The sequence below is a fragment of the Pelophylax lessonae genome, assembly GCF_965119305.1.
Source record: "Pelophylax lessonae genome assembly, chromosome: 8".
NCBI classification, from domain to species: domain Eukaryota; kingdom Metazoa; phylum Chordata; class Amphibia; order Anura; family Ranidae; genus Pelophylax; species Pelophylax lessonae.
This window is the reverse complement of record NC_138775.1, coordinates 36,257,701-36,269,034: the sequence shown is the minus strand read 5'-3', so window position 1 is coordinate 36,269,034 and position 11,334 is coordinate 36,257,701. Positions and strand designations below refer to the sequence as shown.

The 11,334-nt window shown below is 44.2% G+C and overlaps 1 protein-coding gene across 1 annotated transcript in view; it reads left to right on the top strand.

Moving 5' to 3' along the window:
• The first annotated feature begins 303 nt into the window (after positions 1–303).
• Positions 304–11,334, top strand: part of CPNE9 (copine family member 9) — a 525,181-nt gene continuing 514,150 nt past the window's right edge. Inside the window, exons 1-2 of the mRNA XM_082265785.1 lie at positions 304–458; positions 1,309–1,528. Of these exons, the coding sequence (XP_082121911.1) occupies positions 1,452–1,528 (77 nt within the window). The 5' untranslated portion in view covers positions 304–458; positions 1,309–1,451. The remainder of the gene's footprint in view (positions 459–1,308; positions 1,529–11,334) is intronic.

Below are 11,334 nucleotides of genomic sequence, written 5' to 3'. Positions count from 1 at the left end.
TAAGCTTAGGGTGGACACCCTAATGCAATAGGCTGCGCACACCTATGCTAGAAAAATAACATCTCTTGTTCGGCGTCTTTCTTCCAGGGCAATGACTCAGAAAAGATTGAAGCCTTTGGATCACCACAACTTAAAATTTTAGAAGCAGAGCCCAGCATACTCTGTACAGGTTTCCTTGCACTCAAGATAGACAGCTAACCTGAAAAGAGTCATCTCTACATTTTGCTGTACCGCTTTTGACCACAAGGGGGCCTCTTGTGACCAGAAGGAAGCAGTATCTCAAACTCTCCATTGAATGATTTTTTTTTTCTTCTTTTTTTGGTACGATATTCACCAAGTCGGACTCCTTCCTCTTCCATCCTCTGTAAATTTTGCACAAGCATGGAATAATGGCATGCACTTGAGAATTTCTGTGTGCTGATGAGCCAGGGATACAAGGCAACTCTACAAGTTAACAGGTAAGGCAATGGGGGAAGTTCAGGGGATGCTTCTCATGATCCTTCTAGGTTAGCATGAGCCAGCTTTGCTGTTATTTGTTTCTTGCTAGCCCTTTGGTGAAGCTGAGCAAACTTCTAGGCTTGCAAAGCATAATGATGCTGAGCAAGCTACAGCATGATACTCAACCTTCACCTGCCTAGGGTATGCAAGATCTTTAAAACTGACAGTTGATGGGTTTCTAGGGCTTATTGCACTGAACTGACTACTGTTGGTTGCATTCACTGAGCCCAGCATGCGTGCATGCCCTCTACTCTGACATGTCAGTTGCTATGCCATACCTTGGTTGGGTACCAGTGGTTGAGAAACAGTAACAGATGTAGCAGAGGGAAAAGCTCCAGTGCTCTCAGATGGAATTTTAATTCCATGTTACATCTGTGGTGGGTTAATCCCAGTATGCCACTGGTTTTACACCAGGAGAGGCATGGAAAGGATCATTATTGATGCATAACTAAATGGTCCCCTCCGTAGGAAGTCGCTTCTTTGTTTAGGATGTATTTTAAGGAGAAGGTTCAGGGTTGTACAGCATGCCATAAAAGCCTGAGTACTCTAGATTTTCTCTTGGACTAAGCCACCGGTGTCCTTCAGCAGGGAAAGGGTTAACTTGGGTGACACAGATATGGAGTGACTTTGATGAAGCTGACTGTTACTCCAGAAAGCCTGCTACCTGGGGGATTAGATGGGATGGAAGACCCTCAGAGTTACTCAGGAATCATTGCAGACTCTTCATAGCCAACAGACACCCAGGTTGGGGTTGTTGCCAGGAGTCTGCTATAATTTTTTTTTTTTGTCTTCCTCATTTGGCTTTTGTAGTTTTGATGGACTGGTGTCCCAGAACTCTTCTCGGTGTGACAGAGGGGCTGATGCAGCTTTGAGACCAGCGTGAGCGCAGCTGAGGGATTCCGCAGGACCGCAGAAGATTCGTAGCAGCAGCTGGACCTGCAGACTTCAGAAAGATGGCATCCATCGGAGACTTTGACCCTGTTCACACCAGTGTCCCTGCCACTAAGATCGAGATCACCGTATCATGCAGGTAGGTGCTGGGGCAAAAGGGCTCAGAGCAAAAGGGTTTAAATAAGCCTTGCAAGGGTTTTCATGGTGGGACACATAACTCATGGTTTAGATAAGCCTTTCTCAACCAGGGTTCCATTGAACTTTTGGGTTCCTCCAGAGATTGTTAGGGGTTCCTTGAGCTATAAGTAATTTCTGCCTATCGGATATGTGGTGGGATGAAGAACTCAAGGTCTTGATTAACCGAGTTTCATGGAACCTTTGGGTTCCTCCAGAGGTTGTTAGGGGTTCCTTGAACCATAAGTAATTTCTGCCTATCGGATATGTGGTGGGATGAGGAACTCAAGGTCTTGATTAGCCTTTCTCAACCAGGGTTTCTCAGCCTTGCTAGAGTTTTCATGGTGGGACGAGGAACTCAAGGTCTAGATTAGCCGAGTTTCATGGAACCTTTGGGTTCCTCCAGAGGTTGTTAGGGGTTCTTTGAGCTATGAGCAATATCTGCCTCTTGGATATGTGGTTGGGTGAGGAACTCAAAGTGTAGATCAGCCTTTCTTAACCAGGGTTTCTCAGCCTTGCTAAGGTTTTTATGGTGTGATGAGGAACCTTGGTGTTTATGGTTCCTTGATCTAGGAGAAATTTCTGCCTCTCAGATAATTAGTGGGATGAGGAACAAAAGCTGTAGGCCAGGCTTTCTCAACCAGGGATCTATGGAACCTTGGGGTTCCTCTAGAGATTACTAGGGGTTGCTTAAGCAATTTTTTATTCTCAGAAAAGTAACCACTGCTACATTACAGTGGGATCATTTTAGCTTACTTCAAGGGGCCGAGGGGGGTTCGGAGGCAGGGGGTTCTTCCCATTGACCATCACTCTATTGAACTGTGGGCTAGAGATATAGTGTTTTTTTAGCAGGTGTTCCCTGATAATGGGAAGGTATTCCAATGGTTCTTCTGTGTTAAAAAAGCTTTAGAAAGTATGGTTCAGAGGTGGTCACAGTCATTTCTGTTGTATTCCTATAGCTAAGTCAATCATTCTGATGGCTGACTAAGAATTTTGAGTTGTTTAATTTATAAAAAGAATAAGATACAAAATAAATTAGCCTATAATAGCCAATCACAACTTAACTGATATCCACTTGCTTTGGGTTCCTGCATGTTGCCCAGTTCGGTTGCCTTTGCATGACTCCCACCTGTCTCTTTTGGAGGGGCAGTCACTGTTTTCCAACCAAATCTTGTGGTCTCTCCTTCTGTCCCAGTTGGTCCTCTTTTTGGTCTGTATGGTGCTCTGTAAGTAATGTCAAAACCCTTATATTACACTTAACTTTTTATTCAAGCTTTATTGTTGCATTTGTTATATTCAAACACTAGTATAATGATATAAATAGTGAATACAATCATCAGTCATCGGGATAGGAGAATTTGGAGTGTTTCCTTTTACCTACATTCTTTTTACCTAAAGTTGTCCCCCTTCTTCATTTGGGAATGTTCCCTTGCGCTGCCCATGGGTATGCTCTAGAATCACAGCGGTGAGATATGTGGAGCCCTGGCATGGAAAGCTTGCACATTGCTATCCATTATTATGGTAACTTTAGCTCTTGAGGTTCTAGGGCACGCTGGGATTTGTAGTTCTAATATAACCAGAAGCCTATGCTTTATCTAGAATGTCAGGTGCTGGATGTTCTGCCTACTAAGCATTATGTCATGATGTATACCATACCAAACACATCTCAGCTTTCACAAGTCTGACTGATCTGCTAAAAGACAATTTCTTATTGGTCCCATTGTGAGGCAAAGCACTGTGCAGCATCCAATTACAACCATTTGGCAATCAACTCTCTCTGTGCTGTCTGCTCTGTCCTCATGAAAGGCGAGAGCTGATTGGTGGCTGTGGGTTACCATGCTGTGTACTGTTCTTTTAGCCACCCTATGAAGTCACCTTTTGTTGGGCTTATTTAGTGAAAGACTGCAGGTGAAAAATGCTGTAACCCAGCCCTTCTCAACCAGGAGTATATGGAACCATAAGGTTCCTCCAGAGATTGCTAGGGGTAACTTGAGCTGTGGCTGATTGACCTCCCATTTGATGGCGCTTGTATAGTTGTGAGGCCAACGCCACTTGGTAGAGCCAGCACTAAAAGACCAATGATCTTTTTAGCTATCTGTAAGAGGACATTGTTCTTCTCGCTGATCACCACTGTAAAGGGTCATTCATCCCACTCATCACCATTGTAAAGGGGGCATTCTACCCACTGATCCCCACTATTTAAGGGGACATTCTTCCCACTGATTATCACTATAAAGGGGACATTCTTCCCACTGATCACCATTGTAAAGGGAGAATTCTTCCCACTGATCACCACAATAAAGGGGGCATTCTACCCACTGATCACTACTATTAAGGGGGCATTCTCCCTACTGATCATCACTATAAAGGGGACATTCTTCCCACTGATCCCCATTGTAAAGGGAAAATTCTTCCCACTGATCCCCACTATTAAGGGGGCATTCTTCCCACTGATCACCACTATAAAGGGGGCATTCTACCCACTGATCACCACTATAAAGGGGGCATTCTACCCACTAATCACCACTATTAAGGGAACATTCTTCCTACTGATCATCACTTTTAAAGGGGGAATTCTTCCCACTGATCACCACTATAAAGGGGACATTCTTCCCACTGATCACCAATATTAAGGGGACATTCTTCCCACTGATCACCACTATTAAGGGGGCATTCTTCCCACTTATAACCACTATTATAAAGGGGGCATTTTTCCCACTCATCTCCATTGTAAAGGGGGCATTCTACCCACTGATCCCCACTATTTAAGGGGACATTCTTCCCACTGATCATTACTATAAAGGTGGCATTCTTCCCACTGATCACCATTGTAAAGGGGGAATTCTTCTCACTGATCACCACTATAAAGGGGGCATTCTTTCCACTGATCACCTCTGCAAAGGGGCCATTCTTCCCACTGAACACAATTGTAAAGGGGGACTTCTTCCCACTGATCACCACTATAAAGGGGGCATTCTACCCACTGATCACCATTGTAAAGTGGACATTCTTCCCACTGATCACCAATATAAAAGGGGCATTCTTTCCACTGATCACCAGTACAAAGGGGGCATTCTTCTCACTGATCACCACTATTATAAAGGGGGTATTCTTCCCACTCATCTCCATTGTAAAGGGGGCATTCTACCCATTGATCCCCACTATTTATGGGGACATTCTTCCCACTGATCATTACTATAAAGGTGGCATTCTTCCCACTGATCACCATTGTAAAAGGGGCATTCTTCTCACTGATCACCATTGTAAAGGGGGCATTCTTTTCACTGATCACCACTATTAAGGGGGCATTGTTCCCACTGATCACCACTGTAAAGGGGCCATTCTTCCCACTGAACCCCACTATAAAGGGGGCATTTTACCCACTCATCACCTTTGTAAGTGGCATTTTTCCCACTCATCACCACTATAAAGGGGGCATTCCTCCCACAGGTCACCATCGTAAAGGGGGGCATTCTTCCAATGACCACAAATGTAAGGGGCTTTTTTTCCCACTGACCACCAGTGAATTGGTTTAATCAGGGGTCCCCGTGAGATCTCAATATATTTGAAGATTTCCCTTTGAGGTTTAAAAGGTTGAGAAAGGCTGTTGTAACCTATTGCATCCAGATGGGTGTCAGTTTTCTGCAGTTAGATCAGTGAAAGATAAGTTCTGGTTGGTGGGACATACTGCACCACGAACATCGCTTCTTGACTTAGGCGATCATGCACACGTGTGTAATAAAATACTGATATCTATGCAGGATTTTGCTAGCAGAATGCTGGCAACAAGGTCCTGCTAAAAAAAAAAAAATCTGTAAGCTGTCCATAAAACGTTCACATCCATAAAATTCTTCTTACAAACCTCTTGCTCAGTTTTCAATCCCAGCATGCATTTACATGCCTGATTTAGGCAAAAATACTGAATTTTCTAGTTTGATTTTGCACAGCAAGAATACTGAGCACAACGCAGCTGCGTGCATGGGCCCATAATAATAATATGCAATATGGCTGCGTTCAGATCTGTAGAAATGTATGCGCTGTACAGATCTGGACGCAGCCTTTTTTTTTATGCCTTTATGTTTTGCAGCATAAAAATGGCTCCTTGACCCACTTTATCTAGCAAGCTTCTGAATCCTGCACTGGATCACAGTTCTGTGTTGGTGATTGGTTGATATAGTAAACCTTGATGAAATTGAAGTCAAAGGATTTTGTTTTAATAATCTGACGTCTTTTACCAATGGTTTAATTCACCAATTTGTCATTTAAAAGTACCAGTCTGGGTATTGCACTGTATTGGCACTTTTCCACTGCAAGTACCGACTCGGCTCCACTCGGCACTGCTTGGTCCAGCTCGGCTCAGATTGCTTTTCCACTAAAGTAGTAAGTGGGTGGGATTACAACGATTCTCTGACCAATCAGTGGCTAGTAGTGACAAACAATCAAGGCTGCATGCAAAGGATTGTGAGATATGGTATCGGTACGGCCCGCTTGGAACCCCAACCGGGGTGGTACTCTTTAAGCGAGCCGAACCGAGGCGTACCATGTAGCGGAAAAGCGCCGCTGTACCAAACCGTACCGAACCGTTCTAACCCGTACCATGCAGTACTATGCAGTGGGAAAGCACCAAACCGAGCCAAACCGATCCGTTCCATGAAGTGGAAAAGCGCCATTAGATACACGGGTGATAGTGAAAGGTGCATGAATAGGTTTGTAGATGTTACATAAGACGAGGTAGCGTGTTACGCCTTGTCATATCTTGGAGTGTTTGAAAGTGGTTGTAAACCTCAGACATGCAATATGAACAAAGCATATCCCTCTATAGTGTGGACTTGTCTGAATCCAGAGCACAAAGGGGGTGATTTACAAAAGGAAAATAGACTGTGCACTTTGCAAGGTGTTCCTTCCCTCCAATCAGCTTTTAGAGCTCTCCTCACTGAGCTCAGCAGAGTGTGACTTCATCTCTCTGCCACCTTTTTTCTGAACTCTCAGACAAGCTCTAGATATTCTGGTCTTTGAACGGATGTAGAGAATACAGGACCGCAGATAAACAGGTACAACTTATGTAGGAGCATTTGTTTAATCTCTGTGTATCACTTGAGATACACAGAGCCCAGTCGCAAGTGTGACTTTTGCGATCCTGGAAGTTCACCCACTGAAGTCAGTAGTTTTATTTTTTGGTATTTTAATTGTTTTATTTTTTATCATTTTATTTTTTTACAATGTCACTGACTATGACTCTGTCCATTCAGAAAAGGAAGGAGCTGGTAAATTACATATTTACCGACCCCTTCCTGGTTCTCTATTGTGACACATCCCCTGCAGCAGCCGGCAGGAGAGGGGAGGGAGCACAGTAGGGGGGGGGGGGGACCAGGGGAGCACACAGGGGCCCATAGACAGCAGAACACAAGTGAACTGGATAGGAGGAGTGGCGGGGGCAGCATACAGAGGAACCAATCTCCTCCATTTTCCTCCTGCAGCTACAGGAGGAAAAAGGAGGACAGTGATTTCTCTACATGCTGCCCCCGCCGCCCCTCCTATCCAGGTGTACAGGGGAGCTACACAGGCCCCCTGGAGCATGGGGCCCGGTTGCAATTGCAACCCCTGTAGTTACGCCCCTGTGCCTATGCATGTCAAAGTTTTACAATGCCTCATGGGATGTGTAGTTCCACAACAGCTGGAGGGCCGTAGTTTGTGGATCCCTGTAATAGATGGTTAGCACTCATGCCTTGCAGCACTGGTGGACCTCCATTCAAACTCCAAGCTGGACACTGTCTGCATGGAGTTTGCATGTTCTCCTTGCGCTTGCGTGGGTTTACTCCCACACTCCAAAGCAATGCCGGTAGTTTTTTTGGCTCCAGTCTAAGCTGCCCCCCCCCCAGTATGTGTACTATGCACATGTGATAACATTCTGCATGCCAGTTCCAAGCCCCGTGCAGATGGGGAGGACTGAGGAAAGACTTGGCCACCATTGCTGATCCCCTTATGGAAATGCTGTTTGCCTGACTGCAGTGCCAGCCCGAATGATCGATAATTCTCTGCCTTGGCCAGTTGATCAAATCTGATCTAAATAGAGTCTAAATCAGTGATGGTGAACCTTTGCACCCCAGATGTTTTGGAATTACATGTCCCATGATGCTCAACTACACTGCAGAGTGCAGGAGCATCATGGGAAATGTAGTTCCAAAACATCTGGGGTGCCAAGGTTCGCCATCACTGGTCTAAATCCATCGGAGGGGAAATGATGGCTTTTCAGTTGTTAGTAGATCTTTTTACTTGAATGACCCATTGATGCGATAATTACATTGAAGGCTGACAAAAGGCACTCAGTCTGGTGGGATTTCATTGTAGGCAAGGTTAAGATGTGTGTCTAAACCCGCCGCTCCTCTGAAAAAAGTGATCTGCGTTCGGAATGCTTTTCAGGGGTGATTGACAGGTGGTGAGGAGGTGATGTGACGCCTCCTCACCATGTGTTTTAACCCCATTGCATTGCATGCAGTTGTAGGGTGTTTGCCAAGCTTCCCCATTCGCTTGAATAGGCTGTGTTCGGTGGGCTTGCCGCCCCGCTGATCGCAATATGTTGGATAATATTTGCCATAGGAACAAAGTGAAGCATGTGAACACCCCTGTTCCCTACCATTGCAGCTTAACCTCCTTAGCGGTATTCCCGGTGTGGCTTGGGGTGAAGTTTCAGTGCCAATAGTGGTAACCTTGAGCCACACTCGGGGTACCGCCAGGGAACATCGCTGGATCCTGGTAGAGGGTACTTACCTTGTCCCCGGGATCACACGATGTGTCCCTGCAGCATACGGCGGCCGGATCTTCCGCCCAATGCTGTGAGCCCCAGCTTCCGTCTCCTGCGACGTGACGCCTTCTCACCACCTGTTTTAACCCCATTGCATTGCATGCAGTTGTAGGGTGTTTGCTGAGCTTCCCCATTCGCTTAAATAGGCTGTGTTCGGTGGGCTTGCCGCCCCGCTGATCGCAATATATTGGATAATATTTGCCATAGGAACAAAGTGAAGCATGTGAACACCCCTGTTCCCTACCATTGCAGCTTAACCTCCTTAGCGGTATTCCCGGTGTGGCTCGGGGTGAAATTTCAGTGCCAATAGCGGTAACCTTGAGCCACACTCGGGGTACCGCCAGGGAGCATCGCTGGATCCTGGTAGAGGGTTACTTACCTTGATCACACGATGTGTCCCTGCAGCATACAGCGGCCGGATCTTCTGCCCAATGCTGTGAGCCCCGGCTTCCGTCTCCTGCGACGTGACGCTCGCAGGGGGGTGGAACCGGCGGCAAATTTGAAAAGTAAAAACACCCAAACACACTGATATATTGTAATCCTATTGGATTACATTACAAAATAAAATAGATTGACATTAGTTTGCCTTTTTCCCGCAGTTTTACTGTACTTATATGTATATATACATATAAGTTAATACGTGTATATCTATATATATATATATGTATACACACACATACATACATATATATATATATATATACACTTTAACTTATTTATAGTCATTTATTATATTATAATTTATGATTTTGTGTTTCAAACTTTATCATACCCGAGATGTTATAAAGAAGAATGCATAGTAAATAAAAATCATATGTAAATAGTTGGTTTGGGCTGCTCATTCTTAAGAATTACATGCAAGATAATTGTACCGCTTTCAGCACCTAAAATTGGAAACAATCATACCGCCAGGGAGGTTAAGGGGTGCAGTTGGGGGAGTGCTAAAAACATGACGCAATCCAACACTTTTTAATGGCCCCCCCATAGTCTAAACGGGGCCTGAGGGATTAAAAAAATAAGCAGTCAGAAGGCGGCGTATTGACTCCTGTATGCCTGTCGCCTGAATCTTAACTGCCTCTGAAAATTGATCCAACGCACACAGGGCCACTGATAGGGGGGGACCACCTGTACTCCTATAGGGGGCCCGGGCACACAAGGGGGCCCCAACAGCACAGGGAATCAGTAAGGTCGGGAGGATGGGCAATTACAGAAAGAAGCCCTGTGCGGCTCTCTGCAGTAGCTGAAAGCCTGTTTCTTCCCTCCTGTCAGCTTTCAGCTGCTGTAGAGAGAAACACAGACACAAGGCATCGTTCCCCCACATCGATCTCCCTCCCTGCTCGGCCTGCTTCTGATCCCCCCCCCCCGGTGTGCCCCGATTTCACTGTGTGCCCCCCCTTCCCGCAGCGCTGCAGGCTTCCCTGTCCTGTAAAAAGATAACAAATTGTAAAAAATAATAATAATAATTAAATACAATAATACATAATTAAAAAATTGAAAAATAAAATAATTGTAAAAATTTTTACCATTAAAAAAAAAATTATACTTTTTCTTTTTAAATTTAAAAAACAGTCAAAAACGGGGCTAATTCTCACAGATTCTCTGTTACACAAATCAAGAGTGAAAAATATGACATCTTTCATTGAATTCAATCCAAATCTGTGTATATAAAGTCCTGTATATGTTACATTGTAGAGACATTTCAGTGTCCTCAGCACCAAAGACGTCCCTTGTATTGAGGAATGACGGTGAGTACGGCCAGCTTGTTTGTCCTTAATCACAGCTGATGCTTGGAGAAAAAAAAAAATCTTCTGCTGGATCTCTCTTAATTACTTCTGCCGGCTTCAGCGGATTGCTGTACTCCCTCAATTAACAGTGGATTCCAATCCAAGATCCAGCAGAGCGGAAAATCACTACAGATTGTTGGTGGATGGGGTTAATGCAGGGTGCAGCGCAAGACGGGGAGAATGGGGGGGTATCAATAATGACAGCAATAATAATAATAATATGATGATGATGATGATGAGGAGGAGGAGGATGTGTGGGAGCCTGGCAGATCAGGGGTTAAAGTCTTCCTGTCACACGCCGGCCCCCCTTGAAAACAGCATGAAATGTTCCGGAGAAGCTCTGCGATCCGCCGGCAGTGAGGGGGAATGAAGGCGACATATGGACAGAGATTGGAGGAGTCACTCACAATGCTGGAGGTCTGAGATCCCATCCCCCCCGGATCTATTCTAATGTCTGATCCCCAGAGATCAGGATTCATATATATACACAACTGTATAAATATCACAGCCCCACAATACCATTACAAATCTCTTCTGTAATATATTCTTCTATTTATTCTTTCTATCTATTTATCTATCTAACTAATTATCACTCTATGGTTTTTCCATCTACTTTTGTATCTGTCTATATATCTATCCTTGATTTATCTACCTATCTGTGGATCTTTCATTTATTCATCCATCCAATCAATTATCTATCTATCTATCTATCTATCTATCTATCTATCTATCTATCTATCTATCTATCTATCTATCTATCTATCTATCTATCTATCTATCTATCTATCATTATTATTATTATATAGGATTTATATAGCGCCAACAGTTTGCGCAGCGCTTTACAATGTGAGGTAAGACAATACAATTCAATACAGGAGGAATCAGAGGGCCCTGCTCCTTAGAGCTTACAATCTAGATCTATCTATCTATCTATCTATCTATCTATCTATCTATCTATCTATCTATCTATCTATCTATCCTTGATTTATCTATTTATCTACTGATCTCTCTATCTTCTATTCATCCATCCATCCATCCATCCATCCAATTATCTATCTATCTATCCATCTATCTATCGATCTATTTATCATTCATTCCTCCTATCTATCTATTTATTTTATTCATCTATTTCCCCAACATCTATCTATGATCTAAATATCGGACTATCTATCTATCTATCTATCT